This window comes from Lissotriton vulgaris, unplaced genomic scaffold (genome assembly GCF_964263255.1).
Source record: "Lissotriton vulgaris unplaced genomic scaffold, aLisVul1.2 SCAFFOLD_8090, whole genome shotgun sequence".
NCBI classification, from domain to species: Eukaryota; Metazoa; Chordata; class Amphibia; order Caudata; family Salamandridae; genus Lissotriton; species Lissotriton vulgaris.
In genome coordinates, this window is record NW_028254110.1 from 36,783 (window position 1) to 54,772 (window position 17,990).

General features: G+C 43.9%; 1 protein-coding gene across 1 annotated transcript in view; it reads left to right on the plus strand.

Moving 5' to 3' along the window:
- LOC147660661 (voltage-dependent T-type calcium channel subunit alpha-1I-like) overlaps window positions 1–3,243 on the plus strand; it is a gene marked incomplete at its 5' end in the record, with an annotated part of 33,672 nt that extends 30,429 nt beyond the window's left edge. The window contains 2 exons of the mRNA XM_086951552.1: window positions 1,390–1,534; window positions 2,789–3,243. Coding sequence (XP_086807678.1) covers window positions 1,390–1,534; window positions 2,789–3,243 — 600 coding nt within the window. The remainder of the gene's footprint in view (window positions 1–1,389; window positions 1,535–2,788) is intronic.
- Window positions 3,244–17,990: the final 14,747 nt, after the last annotated feature.

The following is a 17,990-nucleotide window of genomic DNA, read 5'->3' on the forward strand; positions in this document are numbered from 1 at the left end:
AAAAAGATCATTTTGTGAGATCTAGCCTTCCCTCAATTAAACCATCACAAACTATACCAGAGTTTTCGTTGTTGCCCCCCATGGTGTGGCATTACAAATGTGGCAATTGCAGTGTTTGTCCATTTACTACTGCTAAGTACTTTACGTAAAGTCATGTCAGCATTGTGATGGACCATTTTTCAAACTGTAATACTATGAAGTTATATACACCATTACATGTCCTTGTGAATTGATCTGTATCGGACAGACAACGCATAAAGTACACAAACTAATCGGTTAACACAGAATCCGCATTTGATTCAAAGTAAGCAGTGCACTATTGGTGGATCATTTCCATCTCAAAGGCCACACTTAGGACGGCTTACGCTGGCAGGTGAATACGGTGGTCAAGTCCCCACCCAGAGGTGCCAACATTATTTCACTTCTGAACAAAGAAGAATTTAATTGGATACTACGAACCAACAGTCCACACAGCGGGTTAAACAAAGCAGAGTATTAGACGACTCTGCTATAACCACCTTTGGTCTTTTGAATAATGTCAACTGCTTTCTGAACTTAACTAGCATAATTTCAGTCCTCATAGGTGTACTGTTAGCCATTATGAGTACTTCTTTTTAAACTGTCTTTAGGACTATAGGCAACCGTCTCAAAATTCTAATACGCTCTAGGCAAATTTTATATTTCCTCCTCCTTGTGGTAATTACTTTCCCAAGAGTGATAGAAATAATGTTTAACTGTGTATTTACCAATTGCTTTTGAATTATCCCCAATGTCTATGTAGGGATTTTTCCCTCTTTTTTTGCACCATTCCTTTCTCTTTTTATCTCCTTTTCCCCTTACACTTGATATTTATACTTTATATTTTTCCTCCTTTAAGATGGTTGCCACAATGCTAACTTTAGTGCTCGGCTTCCCAAGTGTTAGGGCACGCATGTGTGACCTTTTCACTTGAGGGTTGTACTCTCAGTAAATCACGCACGCACCTTGATTGGTATAACTGGTGTTGAAGCAACGAGTCACAATCTGCTGCAATTCCCTCCTTAGGACTTGACATTGAGGAGGGTGCTTGCTTTCTGATGCCCCGCACATTCGTCCTATCAGGTTGGGGTTCCCATTCTGCTTTCATGATGCTTACCCCTTTTTAAGTTTGCCAGCAACTTTGGACCGGACGATCCGTTGCACTCCCTATCCAGCGCTATCGATCACAAGACATCTCTTGGTAAAGACAGTCCCTAGAGTCAGCCAAATCTGAGCACATGGTTAGTTCATCACCACCTAATGTAGATAAGACATCCCTTGGTAAGGACACTCCCTCTATCAGGCTGGACTAGAACATATGGTTCGCTGATCAGCAGCTTCCTGTTAACCTACCCTTCCTTTTCCTTCAAGTTGAATTTACCTCACATACTGGAATCTGGCTCCGCACAGTCAGGACACTTAGCGGTTGCAGATTCACTGTTAACCGCCAAGTTGCTTTCTTTCCCATACCATGGACTTTGCCAGGTTGGACTGATCTCTACTACAGGTCAGTCAGGTAAGTTCAGCAATAACCCCTCACTGACACCAAGCATATAATAAGCTGGTTCACGTATGTGCTTGCCCCATGCATGTAGAACAACCTCCTTCACTTCAGTCGTCATTGGATGAATTTCATCCAACCCCGTACATGCATAGTATGAGAGGCCGCCGATCCCCATTCTAGGTGGTATTAGTATTAATCTTCATCCTTTTTTCCCTCTTTTTCTCCACTTCTCTTTTCTTCTTTTTTTCCAATTAAATTCTCTCCTTGTACAGGCATTTCTTGTCTCAAGCAAACATATTTAAGTCCTGATGTTCTCCAGTATTAGGGGTGTCTTTCATATATTCACATGCCTGAATCATTCCCCGTCGTCGGAGTGGGAGTCCCACGGTATATATAAAAGCAATAAAATGCCATAATACATATAGCAAATATCAGAAATACCCAACCAGGAAGTAAAGTAGCACCAGCTACAGTTGAAAAAACCTTCACAATCGTGACGATCCTAGTCATTATGTATTAGTCCAAACTGCAGCCAATCAGGCGACAGCACCCACCAGAATGTTCTCCCCAGAGGCTCAGGCTCTCAGATTTTCTACTGCACGTCGTGTGAAGGGAGTCTCCCAGAGCTCTGCTCAGTTTTTCTTCTACATCAGTTAGTTTCTTCAAGTTTACAGATGTCTTCTTCAAAAATCCCTGTTCAGGGCCTTTGATTCTTGTGGGAAGCAAAGACTATTTAAAGAAGATCCCCACAAAAAATGTTTGTATTGCCTTTATCCTGACCATAAAGCAAAGGAGTGCAAGATCTGCCGGACCTTCCCCCCCTAAGACCATCAGGGATAGAGAAGGACGACTGCTGTTGTAGCTTAACAGACTCAAGACAAGGAGGACCCTTTGTCTGAGGTAGGAAGCATTGTCTCTGGTTCTTCATTTCTTTCTGCTAAGAGGAAGGCTGAAACTGAAGTTTCATCTCCTAGGGCGAAGGTGGCGAAGAAGGCCCAATTTTCTCTGGATACTCCTGGGCCTAGTGATTCAAAAAAGACTCTTCCACCTAGTAAGGTGGATAGTACGCCCTCTAAGAAGTCTGGGAAATCTGCAGTTCCCAAGAAATCTTCAAAATCGATGCCTCATCAGTTGCCACCTTTGACAATTTCAACGTCAAAAAGGACTGTGTCTCTTGTCATGTCTTCGGCCTCATCGCCTACGCTGGTTCATGTACAGATCAGGCCTATCTCGTCGTCGACAATTGTCCCGTCGACGACGGCTAAGGTACCATCGACGAGTTCCTCGTCTACGATTATGATGTCGACGGTTGGCTCCCCGTCGACAACGAAAATTGTACCGTCGACGAAGCTCTCGCCGACGATTTTCCCGTCGACAATGAAATCCACGTCGACGACGAAGTCCACGTCGACGAAGCTACCGTCGACGACCTCGACGGCGTCCCCGTCAACGATGTTACCGTCGATGACCTCGTCGACGAAGAAATCCTCGTCGACGATGAAAACCACGTCAACGAAGTTACCGTCGACGACCTCGACGACGGCCCCGTCGACGATGGTACCGTCGACGAGGCAACCGATTCTACAGCAAACAGAGATCCCATTGACGCCGCCTTTATCAAGCTGCACTACCTTACAAGTCTGGTCAGCACAGACATCAGGGATTCCGTTACCATCACCTGCAGCTACAGCTACGCTGTTGAAGAAAAGGGCTACTACTGAGGCGATTCCTTCTACGCTAGTAGTGCCAGAGAAACTTTTGGATTCCGATGAGGAAGGATCCTATGAGGATAAACTTTGGAGCAGCCAGAAGTCCATCTGACCTCCGAATTAAGGTTCAAGATGATATGGAGGAAGAAATGGATGAAACAGAGCCTACGTCACATGAGGACAGGCCTACTCCCGGCATGCAGATGCCTGAGGAATTGTTTCGCAATCTACAGTATATGCTCAGTGATTATTAAAGGCGTTTCCCACCTTCAGAGTCAGTTGAATCTCAGGTATCTACGCCAAGACCTAAAACAGCGGCACCGCTTTCTAAGCAGACACAGACAGTGGTTTCTGTGACGGTGGAGGAAGGACGTCCAGCATTATCTGCGTCGCAAGTCACAGCTCCTCAAACGGGAGATGAAGAGTTCTCAGATCATGAGGAGCAAGAAGATTATAATGCAAACACGCCCTCTCCGGCAGAACCTACTACATCTGAGTCACCACCTGTGGACATTGCCTCATTCCACAAGATCATGGATAGAGCAACAAAGAGGTTCATGATAACCATGGAGTCAAAACAAGAAGACTGCTTCTTGTATGATTTCAAATCTACACCACAAAACAGAGTTGGACCATACCAATCATAGAATTCATCTGGAAGGAAGGACTGAAGATCATGTCCAAGCCAAATTCTTTGCCAGCAGTGCTCCCGAGAGTAGACAAGAAATATAGGGCGCCGAATTCATCTCCAGCGTGCCTTATTGGACAAGCTAAAGCAGACTCTGTGGTAGCGCAGGCAGCGCAAAAGAGGTCTTTTAACCCAACATCTCAGGTCTCTGTTCCACCAGACAAGGACGGAAGACGCCTAGATTCTATCGGGAAGAAAGTTTCTACTATTGCGGCCACGACCATTAGGGCCGCAAACTCCCTAGCCATATTGGGGAGGTACGATAGGCAGATGTGGTCGGACATCTCGCTGTATGTGGACAAACTTCCTGAGCCAGATAGAGCTGAAGCGAAGAAGATCCTTCAGGAAGGAGAGTGCGTCTCGTCTGAGATGATTGATGCTGCAGTGGACGTTGCTGCCACAGGATTTCGTCAACTAGCGGGTGCAGCTGTTCTCAGGAGGCAAGGATGGTTGAAGGCAACATCCTTTCGGCAGGAGGTCCAAACAAGGATTATAGACATGGCATTTGATGGAGAATACTTATTTGGAAAGCATGTTGACAATGCTCTAGAGGCCATAAAAAAGGAGACTGAGAAAGCACGTTCGCTGGGCACCCTACAATACCGGAAGTCTTCCTTTCATGGAGCAAGAGGAAGAGGGAATTTTTCAAATAGAGGAGGCTATAACCAGCAGCGCTCCTATACTTCCGCCCAGGGAAACCAAAGATTCCAGCCATATCGGCAACAGACTTACGGACAGAGAAAGGGAAATTTCTCTCAGCCTCGATGAAAATCTAACTATCGAGGAAGAGACAATAAGAAGTGTGGAACGCATCCTGCCGCCACTTTGTCCCAACCCAAACCAAATTGGAGGAAAAATATCCCAAAATTACTTGAATTGGTCCAAAATTACCACAGACAAATGGTTTCTGGATGTGGTAGCCAGAGGTCACATTTTGGAATTCGTAAAAACTCAAATTGCCCCCCAAGAGGACCGCCTCCAGCGTACCTCAAGGAACTGTTTGCCCAGATCAACACTATGATTCGGAAGGGAGCAATAGAAAGGGTACCTCATCATCAGAAAGGAAAAGGCTTCTACTCAAGATTTTTCCTTATTCGCAAGAAGTCGGGGAAATGGCGTCCCATCCTCGACCTGCGTGCCCTAAACAAATTCCTCAAAAAGCTGTCATTCAGGATGCTGACACTTCAAGAAATCCTCCAATTTCTTTCGGCGGGAGAGTATATGGCAACACTCGACCTTCAGGATGCATACTTCCACGTACCAATTTTTCCCAGGCACCGGAAGTTTCTACGGTTCAGAGTGGCTGGCAGGGACTTCCAGTTCAAAGTTCTTCCATTTGGACTGCGCTCAGCCCCCAGAGTGTTTACGAAGATACTGGCCCCGGTGGCAGCCCATCTTCGGTTGCAATCAATACAAATATATCCATATCTAGACGATTGCCTTATCAAGGCCAGTTCTTTCGACATGGTGCAAGCTCACATTCAAACAACTCTGTCACTGATGCAAAGCCTGGGTTTCTCAGTGAACTTCGAGAAATCGCACCTCACGCCAGCAAGGAGAAAGACTTTCTTGGGAGCGACACTAGACACCAAGCTCGCCCAAGTATTTATCTCAAAGGAAAGGCAGGAAAAGATACAAAGGTTGGCTGCGGCACTGTTATTAAAAAGTTGCGTTTCAGTGCGCATGTTCAAGTCTTTCATCGGGATGATTTCTTCCTGTATTCTTCTCACCCCCAACTGTCGTCTTCGGATGAGGCCCTTGCAAGAGGAGCTCAGTCGCCAGTGGATCCAGGTGTCGGGGTCCTTTGAGGATATCATCCACATAACGCCTCGAATGCGAGAAGCGATACAGTGGTGGAGTCAAGGATCCAACATACAAGTGGGATGCTCTTTCCTCACAGAAGTGCCCAGGTTCATAGTAACGACAGACGCTTCGATGACAGGCTGGGGTGCACACCTACAAGGCATGACGGTCAGCGGAAAATGGAACAAGATCCAAATGAGATGGCACATAAACAGGCTAGAATTGCACGCCATCTTTCTAGCCCTGAAGTCCTTTCAAGCGACCCTAGAAGGCGCCACAGTTTTGATTCGGACAGACAACACCACCTGCATGCATTATCTAAACAAGCAGGGAGGCACGAGATCAGCCCGGTTGTCGCAGCAAGCACAAGAGATTTGGAGTTTGGCCCTGACTCACAATATCCATCTGTCAGCGGTCCATGTCCCGGGAATCGCAAATGTGTTAGCGGACTCTCTCAGCAGGTCCACGGGCTGCACTCACGAGTGGGAATTACATCAACCATCTCTAGACCGCATCTTTCAGATATGGGGGCATCCGGATCTGGACTTGTTTGCGACACACCAGAACCGGAAATGCCCACACTTTGCAAGTTGGGTTCCCCACAAGGACTCGTGCGGGGATGCCCTTTCGCTGAATTGGAATCAAATATTCGCATACGCTTTTCCACCGATACCTCTGATCCCGAAGGTCATCAAGAAGATGAAGAAGCAGCCATGCCGGTTGATACTGATTGCCCCACGATGGCCCCGGCAATACTGGTTCACCGAGCTACTCCTTCTCTGGGAATGCAACCCTATCCAACTTCCTCGCATTCCGAATCTTCTCTCCACCCAGAAAGGCAGGGTGTACCATCCGGACCCGAACTCGCTGAAATTGTCAGCTTGGCTCCTCAGCACATGGAATTTGCACACTTAAACATTCCACAGGATTGCCAGGAGGTACTGCCGAAGGCCAGAGCTCCATCCACGATCAAGACTTACAAACTTAAGTGAAGGCGTTTCTGTGCATGGTGCCAATCTAATGGTCTTCATCCCATTCATGCCAAACCAGAGCAAATCCTTCCTTTCTTTTTGCATTTAGCCAGATTGGGTTTGGCACATTCTACTCTTAAAGTCTTCCTGGCTGCCATTTCTAGATTTCGTCAAGATGGATCAAATTCTTTGTTTTCTGTGCGGATCATACAACAATTTTTCAAAGGATTGTTTTGTATGTTTCCGCCTGTACGGAAACCTCCTCCTGCATGGCATCTGAATGTCGTACTAACTCAGCTCATGCGTCACCCTTTCGAGCCGATCCATAAGGTGGACCTGAAATTTTTGACATGGAAAGTATCATTATTACTAGCCTTAACATCTGCTAGAAGGGTTAGCGATATTCAGGCATTTACATCTAAAGCGCCTTTCATCCAATTCACTACGGACTCGGTAGTACTGCGTACTAACCCAACGTACATGCCAAAAGTGCCTTTGGATTTTCATCTGAATGAGCCGATTGTCCTCAAGACTTTCTTTCCAGCACCACAGTCTCCAGCTGAAAGAGCACTACATTCGTTAGACATTAAAAGATGTCTTAAGTTTTACCTTTCAAGAACCTCTGCCATCCGCAAGACAGACCAACTGTTCGTGGCCTATGGGCGGCAGCGCCAGGGCTGTGCAGTTTCAAAACAGACCATTGCTAGATGGGTCTCCTCTACAATTGGACTTTGTCATCAGCAGGCCGGTAGACCCTTACAGGCCTTGCCAAGAGCACATTCTACAAGGGCGGTTAGCTCTTCCACTGCCCTTGTTGCTGGTGTGCCTCTTCGACAGATCTGCAGAGCTGCTACATGGTCTAGCAGACACACCTTTACTAGACACTACTGTCTAGATTCAGCAGACGACGCAGATGCTTCGGTTGGAAGAGCAGTGCTGCGCAATCTTTTCAAATAAGGTGAGCCTCTGTTTTCCACCTCCTCCTCTATGCTCTTTAGACATTTTCAGATGTTGATGTTTATTATTATTCATTTATACTGTGTATATTTATGTATACATTTATGTATATATATTGGATACTCTGACGTCTACGAGTGTTATGCTAAGAGTACTGCTTACTATTCTGATTCAGGCATGTGAATCTATGAAAGACACCCCTAATACTGGAGAAGAACAATAGTTACTTACCTGTAAACAGGTGGTTCTCCAGTATTGGTGTCTTTCATAGATTCACATGCAACCCGCCCGCCTCCCCCCAGAGACTCACTCAGGCATTATGGGGTTTCACTCCTGTGCGAGAAAATCTGAGAGCCTGAGCCTCTGGGGAGAACATTCTGGTGGGTGCTGTTGCCTGATTGGCTGCAGTTTGGACTAATACATAATGACTAGGATAGTCACGATTGTGAAGGTTTTTTCTACTGTAGCTGGTGCTACTTTACTTCCTGGTTGGGTATTTCTGATATTTGCTATATGTATTATGGCATTTTATTGCTTTTATATATACCGTGGGACTCCCACTCGGACGACGGGGAATGATTCAGGCATGTGAATCTATGAAAGACACCAATACTGGAGAACCACCTGTTTACAGGTAAGTAACTATTGTTCATGGTGCTCATATTGTAAAGCGGGATCGAAACGTTACCGACACAGAGTACCATGACTATTACAATTACTCTTTATTTTGTTAAGGATAGCATTGGTACCTTATAGTGTATGTGCACCTAATTGTTTATTTGTGCAGTCACCCTGTAAATGTTTGAGGTTTGTTGATCTAATTGTTTGTTGCCCTCTATGTTTACCACTTTTTAGTTTTTTTTCCAACATGTATTACATTCTTGTATTATTTCATTTAATTTTTGTTGCCATATAATTTATTTTGAATTCTATGTGGATTGCTGTGAAACATTCTATTGGTAGGTCATGTGTTGCTCTATACAAACACACACCTGAGGGCCCCAGCATCCATTCTGTTGCTATACCATTGCTGAGAGACCTACACACTTGCTGTTTTTCCATTACTGAGGAACATTTCATTCCTAGCTCTCATTCTCCACCTCTTCAGGGATCACTTTGTAGCGTCCCAGCTCAGCTCTAATCCATGATGGACATCTCTGCACTGCGTCTCCATCTGCCCCATCCCTGTGGATTCACTGCCCTTCTTAATGAAGAGACATTTGTCTCCCCAACTAAGGGACCCTATACGTCTTCTCATTCTACACCATGATTCACCTCAGTCTCACCTATACTCCTATTGCTGAAGGACAACTGTTCATCTGAAAAATCAATGAGTGCCTTCTGTATCTCTTCTATAACAACACTGAGGAACTGCTGTGTTTCATCTACTCTTATAATGTGGGACCTTTGCATTATCTCTCCTTCAGTATCTTCATGGAGGCAGCCCTGTCCCTCCTCTCCTCTGCATAGTCATTGGAGGGTCGATGGTGTTTCCTCTTCCTCTATGCCATCACTGAGGGATCGCTCCTTGGCTTCTGCTGCGATTGTTGGTGGGGGGTTCTTATCCTCCTCTTCCTCTAAATCAGACTGTTGTCTGGCTGATTAGGGATTGGCTGCACCCGAAGTAGCCACCTATACTCAATAACAAACTATGACTCCCTTTGGGACTCACTCTGAAGAAATATGTGCCTTTTTTGTGGAGTGGGAAGATGTACCTCTGTTTTAAAGTAGGTAACAATACTTGAGTATCTTTCTACGTATAGACCGTTTTAGGCACATACACAAAATATTATTCAACCTCACATCCCTACAAGTTTTTATAGTAGACCATGTTTTAGAGAGTTGAAAAAGATGATCAGCATAACCTACTATTTAAGAAAATGAAAGGAACAAACAATATCCAAGATTCGAGATAACATTACCTGTTTCATTATGAGCTGAAACAGGAATCACATAGGATGCAGAGCCTTCAAGGTTCTAATATTTCAGTTTGGAGTGTACCCTCAGGAGGCGCAGTCGTCTTCTGAGTTACAGGCATCTCCGACACACATACTTTTGCCTTGGTGGCTGGATCATCCTCTGTATACAGCAGAGAGATCAGGCTGGAAGTTAGTCAACTGTTAGGGGAGGTTTAACATACAATCCACAAGTCACTTGCTAGTAGCCAACCATTGCAGATGTTGGCCTTGAACCACTTTGAGAATGGAGAGGGATAGTACTTACAGCAGAGGGGAGAGTGATAGTAACCATCTGGGCGCAATCCCAAAGGGTCGCATATGAAGAGGCTAATCCATGTACTGGCCTGAGGGACTGGAGTTACCCTAATGATGGTACTTGGGCATCACCAATTGCTACTATAAGAGTCTGAGGATTAACCTGAGATTAGAATGTGTCTTGCACATCCACCAGAAGGTTAGAAGGTCAGAGGTTTATTAGGAATGCACCATACGTTGAAAATAAAGGCCATTATTCATAATACCCAGGTAGGTGAGGAGAACACTTTAAAAACCCGTTCTATAAAGAATAGCATTTCTTTATGATCATAGGCACACCTTCACTGGCCATAATTTTCATGCCATCACAATGGATTTGTTTTTTTTCTGACCTCACATCTCACTAGGGGCAATTCCTTTATGAAGAAATTAGAGAAAACAAGGTTAAGTGAATGGAGATGGGTGTACTGGAGCACCCAGCAGGACCTTACATCTCACACTTGCAATGCACTTTTTTTAAAGTGCTCTGATACTGCTGTACTTTCACTCTGGAACATTTCTGCAGCAGTCTTTCCCGTTATATCAGCTTTCTCATCATAGGGGTGCTTCTGTGTATTTCACATCCTCTTCATGGATCTATAAATTACCAATGGTGTTCCTCTCCTCTTGACATCAGTCTTGCAGTGCCACTCACCACCGGGGCACTCCCTGAGCAGACTGCACCTCCTTTCTTTCTTCCTCCATCTGCCTCCTTCCTTTTTTCCTGCGTTAAAGTGCATCGATTGCACACTATTTTTCACACTTCATTCCTCTCCTTTAGTTTTCTTTCCTTTTATTCTTCTTCACTCGTTCCCCTTTGCCGTGTGTCTAACTCCATTCTTTCCTTCCCCTCTCTCTCTTCCTTCAGAACGTTCTCTCATAACAAATTCTTTCAATGACATCTCAAGCGGGTTTCTTTCAGTTACTCAATATCACAAATGGGGGATCTAAACTTACAGAAAGGTAGAAACCTCAAATACTCAGGGTAAAGTATAATATAGCCTTATAGCCCGCCGTAGCGGGCTATACCGGCTATTAAAGGCCCGCTGAATCGTTAAAGGCCCGAGCCGAAGGCGAGGGACTTTAATGAAACAGCGGGACTTTAATAGCCGGTATAGCCCTGCTACGAAGGGCTATAAGGCTATTAGAACATTCTGCCACTAGAGGGCAGAATGTTCTAACAAATTAAACAAAGGGTTCCCGAAGCTCGAGGGGATATAAATCCCCTCGAACTTCGAGAAGCATTTGGAGAACATTGGAATGTTGCTCTGCGGGCCTTTACCGGCCCGTAGAAGCAGGGAGCACTCCATTGTCTGCAATGGAGCTCCCAACATTCCAATGTTCTAATAAATATTATTAACCAAGGAGCCCACGTTATGCAAGGCATCTAGAGAGTGATTACCTTCGAAATGAGAACTTCCTCTGACTTGAATGTAGTTGCATCCTGGTTTATGGAGAGGAGCTGTGGTGTAGAGTCTTCCATCTCACAATTGGAGTGGGCCAGGAAGGCTTCCTGGGCGTTTCAAACTGGTTTACATATGGAAATGAAAACGTTTCACCCACCTGCGGCATTTGGACAAAATATTGAACATAAAAATAAAAATATTATATAATATGATTCAGAAATATTTTGTCAAGAGTATTGTCGACAGGAATATTGAAGGTAACAATATAGTTTTAAGTGTTGTTTTAATTTTTTTGCAAAAATATCGATTTTGAAAATATCATTGTATGTAATATTGTTTGTAAGTATAATTTTGTATATAATTCATTGTAGTGTGTATCATTTTATAAGTTTATTTTTTTTGTGCTTTTCGTAAGATAATTTATTATTTCTGAAATTGTATAAATGTTTATTTTTAGTTGCATTCATGTATAAAAAGTAATGGATTTATAATTTTTTTAGCAGCAGGATATTGCCTTTTATGGGGATAAGGGTGGGGACCTTTTTAAAACGTGGATATTTTAATGTAAATGTAATGTTAATTATTTTAATGATATGCAAATTAATATTGTAACATTTTTACAAGTATTTTGTTAAACTAGAAGTTTTTATAAATGATAATTTATAAATAATTAAAATATCGATTAATTATATGAAAGCAAAAAATATATTTTATTTTAAATATTAAAATAAATATTTAAATTGCATTCTTTTCGTTTACATATATATAAAATTAGAATGTAAAATAACGTAAACATTTTTTAAATTCTATTTTTATTGTTTTGAAAACATTTTTTCACAATTAAAATGTTTTTAATTGTTTTTATGTTACAAAAATTATGCTTTCATTGTCAAAATATCTCTTTAAAATTTTTATTTTAAAAATTGGTATATATCTTTTTAATTTTATGATTGTTAACTTTGGATTATGATTTTATTTTTTATTTTATGGTTCAAAGTTAAGGAACGGTAGGAAATGTTAAAAAAAATATAATAATAATAGTGATAAAATATTATTTTATATGTTTAATGTTTAAATATGAATATATGGGCTTGTAGTTTCGTAATTGTGTGTTTTCATTAAAGTTTAGTTTTTTTAAGCTCAAAAATGATGTGTGAGTATGGAGTACTGATTGTGTATATAAAATATTTAGTCAGTGGCACCTTGCATAAATGGTTTAGATTACAGCAGAAGAACGAAAGTTACTTACCTGTAAACTGTGGTTCTCCAGTATTGGTGTCTTTCATAGATTCACATGCTTGAATATTCCCCGTCGTCGAAGTGGGAGTCCCACGGTACATTACATAGCAATGTAGCAATAACATAAGCGTAGTACAAGAAAGAAAAAACCATAGAGTTTTATAGAGAGAAAAAAAACTTGTCACTTCGATAACATATCATAGTCATTATGTTTAGTCCAAATTCTAGCCAATCAAGCGCTAGCACCCTCTAGAATGTTCTCGTCAGAGGCTCAGGCCCTCAGAATTTCGGAGCACGAGAGTGACATAGAGTCAAGTAGAAGAGGAGAACCTCTGAGGGGAGGGAGGTGGGTCGCATGTGAATCTATGAAAGACACCAATACTGGAGAACCACAGTTTACAGGTAAGTAACTTTTGTTCTTTTCCGGTATTGTGGTGTCTTTCACAGATTCACATGCTTGAATATGAGTAGTAAGCAGTGGCATCAGAATAATACAAGGTACATATGAATCAATACAATAATAAAACACAGTACAAGGAGACTGAAGAATAAATAAAACAAATGGTACCTTGTACACAGATGGAGGGAAGCAACAGAGTCTAACCTTATTTAAAAAGATTACATAGGACTGCCTGCCCCACGGCTGAGTCAGCATTGTCAGCAGCATCCAGACAGTAGTGCCTTGTAAAGGTGTGCCTGCTGGACCATGTTGCAGCTCTTCAGATGTGTTGAAGAGGCACACCAGCAAATAGCGCAGCAGAAGAGTAATCTTTTCTGGTAGAATGCACTCGAACAATTGCAGTAAGTGGTTTTCCCACTTGCTGATGGCAAAAAGCAATTGCCGGTGATATCCAGCGTGCAATAGTTTGTTTGGTGACTGGATGCCCCTTTTGCATCCGTCTGTAGGCCACAAAAGTTGATCAGTTTTATGGATATTAGCCGTTCTTTGAAGATAACATTTGAGGCATCTTTTGATATCTAAAGAATGTAGTGCTCTCTCTGCTGCTGTTTGAGGATTAGGAAAAAACGTTTTTAAGATGACTGTTTCATGAAGGTGGAAATCCAATGGCACCCTGGGGATAAAAGCCGGATTGGTGCGGAGCAAAACAGAGTCCTTGGTGAATTGAAGAAAAGGCGGTTTAGTAGTAAACGCCTGAATGTCACAGACTCGATGTGAGGAAGTGAGAGCCAATAGCAGCGAAGTCTTCCAAGTACTGAATTTGAGATCAACTTTATGGACTGGCTGAAAAGGAGACTTCATGAGCTGTGCCAATACAATGTTTAAACTCCAAGGAGGAGGTGGTGACAAAATGGTGGGAACATCCAAAAAAGACCCCTGAAGAATTGCTGAATTACTCTAGAGGAGTAAATAGAGTTGGAACCATCCTGTCGAAACCTTGAGATTGCTGCCAGAAAAACTTTTAGAGTAGAATGCGACAGGCCCGATTTTGCCAGAGGTAAAAAGAAAGGCAAAAAAGTTGGTCAGGCGTGGAATGAACAGGATGTACTTGAGCAGCATCACACCATAGACAGAAACTTTTCCATTTGAGCTTGTATGTCTTCACAGCTGAGGCTGCCCTAGCCTTAGCAAGAACGTCCCTACAATCTGAAGGAATGTTCAAATTTGCAAATTCATAGTGCTCAGGTTCTAAGCCGCTAAGCGAAGAGATGCTGGGTCGGGATGGCAAACCTGACCCTGATACATGGTCAGAAGATTCGGAAGCAGGTGAAGCATGATCGGGTCGCACTGCGACAGGAGCAGGAGTTCCATAAACCAGACTTGTCGAGGCCACCTGGGAGCTATGAAAATAATGTGACAGGGTTCCTTCCTCATTTTGCGAAGAACTCTGGGGACCAGAGGAATCGGTGGGAAAGCGTAGACATATCTTTTTGACCAGTTCATCAAAAAGCAATCCAGCACGACTCTGGTTGGGGAAGCCAACTTGCGTAGAATGGGCATTTGCGGTTCAGATGGGTTGCAAACAGATCCAGATTTGGGGAACCCCCATAACCAAAGAAATGCGATCCAGTGTGGGTTGATGTAATTCCCATTCGTGATTGGTCGAGGTCGACCTGCTCAGGGAATCCACAAAAATGTTGGACGCTCCTGGAACGTGCACTGCTGTGAGGGTGATTTAATATTGGATTGCCCAAGCCCAGATTTGTTGAGCTTGAAGGGATAGCAAGATGGACCGCGTGCCCCCTTGTTTGTTTATGTAGTGCAAGCACGTTGTGTTGTCCTTCCAGGTCAACACGGAAGCTTCCTGTATGATGGTGCGAAAAGCCTTTAGAGCCAGAAAAATGGCAAGTAACTCCAGAAGGTTGATGTGCCAGGTCCTTTGGTGGATGTCCCACCTTCCTTTTACTGTAAGATCCTGAAGGTGCGCACCCCACCCTTCGAGAGATACGTCCATTGTGAGAGTGAAATTTGGAGTGTCCACCAGAAATGGACGACCTGCAGAGACGTTTTCCTCGAGAGTCCACCAAAGCAGAGCTGTTTTCATCTGAGATGTAACTTTGATCATATCGTTGAAGGATCCTGAAACTTGAGCCATTGCTTGTCCAGTTCCTCCTGGTTGGGCCTAATTTTTAGGCGGCAGTGAGGTACTAGGGAAATGCAAGAGGACAACATCCCTAAGAAAGATTTCAACTGCCGAACAAAAACTGACTTTTTTAACTGAAGGGAGGCCGCTAGGTTGCAAAGTCGTTGACGCCTTTTGTGTGACAGAAAGGCTTTTGCCAGTTTGTTTGTCTAGGATGGCTCTCAAGAACAGTCTGTTTTGAGCAGGGAGAAAATGAGACTTGTCCATGTTGAACAAAAGGCCCAGAGCCTTGAAGAGGGACCTGCAAAATAGAGTGTTTCTGGATTCCTGCTCAAACGACCGTGCCTTCAGAAGGCAATCGTCGAGATAAGGAAAAATTTGCACTCCTTGTAGACGAAGATAAGCTGCCACCGGTGCGAGGACCTTGGTAAACACTCTGGGCGCGGAACAAAGGCCAAATGGGATGACTTTGAATTCGAAATCTTTCCTGGCTACTCTGACTCTGAGGAATTTTCTGTGTCTCGGCAGAATGGGAAGATGAAAATAAGCATCTTGAAGGTCCAAGGTTGTCATATACTCCCCTTGGGATATTAAAGGAAGCACCTCCTGAAGAGACAGCATGCAGAATGTTTGCTTTTTGATGTATTTGTTTAGGGCGCGCAGGTCCAGAATAGGGCGCCATTCTCCCGACTTTTTCTGTATAAGAAGAACCTCGAATAGAATACTCTGCCCCTTTGTAACTTCGGAACCACTTCGATCGCTCCTTTTCTTAGTAAAATTGTGAGTAGACCTAAAAGTTCCTTCAGATGGGCAGGAAGAGGACCTTTTGGCGGAGAATTGGGAGGGATCTTTACAAACTCCAATGCCTGCCCTCTGCGCACAATATCTAGAACCCATTGATCAGTAGTTATCAGTGACCATCTGGAGTAGAAATGGGAGATTCGACCTCCAACCTTTGAAAAAGCAGGAGGAGTCAGGGATGGCGGATGGAAAATGGCATTGCTTTTTGGAGGAATCCTTTCCTCTGTAAGAGGATTTACCTCTGTATTGTCTGTAAGAAGCAGTTGGCTGTTTGTACGATTGTTGACTCTGGGAGGAGTAACGTTGTTGGCCTTGATAGGAACTGTATTGTGATACTGATTGGAACCTCCCCGAAGGGAAGATGTGGAGCCAAGAGCTCTCGCACCCCGAATGGGCTGTTTTTTAAATTGAAGAGGGCCGAGAGCATGAGCAGTGTCGGTGTCCTTGATCGTCTGAAGGGCATCATCACTGTGTTGGCCAAATAGTGATTCACCGTCATAAGGCATGTCCAATATTTTTGTCTGGACCTCTTGACGGAAAGAAGTGGCCTTTAACCAGCCCTGCCACCTGAAAACTGATGAACCCGCCAGCAGACGGAACCCAGTAGAAGACACATCCACAGCACATCAATAATCTCCGAGGAAATCCTTTCCCCTTCTTGAAGAATTTTTAGTGCTTCTGCTTTAGAAGGCTCTGGTATCAAATCTACAGGGGATGAAATGTCTGACCACATTTGTCGATTGTAACGGCCGAGGATAGCCAGAGAATTGGCCACTCGGACCGTAGTTGCCGCCATAGTGGAGACATTCTTGCCAATGGCGTCAACGTGTCTACCCTCTCGGTCCAGAGGTGCTGATAATGGAGACGATGGATTCCGAGCTCGACGTTGTGCTGCCTGAGTAATAATGGAATCAGGCTTCGGTTGTGCAATAATACAAGCAGGCGAATTTGCGGGGGCTTTGTATTTTTTATCTAGTCGTGGCAGGACAGCAGGAATGGAATTAGGGTTTTGCATGAGCTTGAGTCCTTCCTGCCAAATAAAAACGATGATGGGAATAGCACATACTTGTTTCTGTGGTTGATCTTTAAAATCATACAAGAAACAATCCTCTCTGGTGACCACAGGAAGGTGAAATCTTTTTGCCACCCTTTCCATGAGTAGAATAAATCCACCTTTGCCCACCGGTGGAGAATCCCGAGGAGCTGGAATAGTGGGAGAAGGTGTTTGAATCTGATAATTGTCCCGTTCCGAAAGAAGGGATCTATCATCCAGGTCACCCTCTTCTCTGTCATCATCATTATCTTCCTCAATGACCTGAGGAGCGTACTGGTGTTGTACTCTGGACCCCGATGTAGAAGGCGTGGCTAGTGATTCTGCAGTAAGGGTCTTTGAAGAGGCGTTTGAGGTGCTGGAGAGGCCTGAACTGAGTTTGGAAAATGACGGTAATAGTTATCCAGCATGAATTGGAGGTTGGAAATAAGGGACAAAGGCATCTGCGCCATAGGAAATTCCGGTGTAGGCTGTGTGTCATGAGCTGAAAAATGTTCGTCTTCCTGGTCATCATCAGAATCCTGACATTTAATTGGAAGCTCAGAGGGACTGCGAGTAGCCCAAAACCTGTCATCCTTCGCTGATTCATCATAATCAGCGTCAGAAGAAAATAAATCTGCTGGAGGATGCGAAGTAGTTTAGATTGGCATGAAGTCATCCAAAGAGGAATGTCGCAGTTGAAGTAGAGAACTGGAAGACTTCAAAGGAACTAGATCCATGGATGCAGTCGTTGACGCTGTCACCGTCGACTATAGACTTTGTTGCTGAGCCACCGCCGACAAAGCCACCGTTAACAAAGCCACCAACGACAAAGCCACCGCCGACAAAGCCACCGCCGACGAAACCAGTGCCAACAAAGCCACCACCAACGAAGCTACCACTGACGAAGCCACTGAGCCAGCGTCGACGAAGCCATCGGTAACAAGGATGTGCTCGTCAACGAATGCTTCTTCTTTTGCTTAGTAGACGCCGTCGACAAAGTAAAAGGTACCGTAGACGAAAGAGGTCTCACCTTTATTGACACAAACGTCGACAGTGATGATGCCAA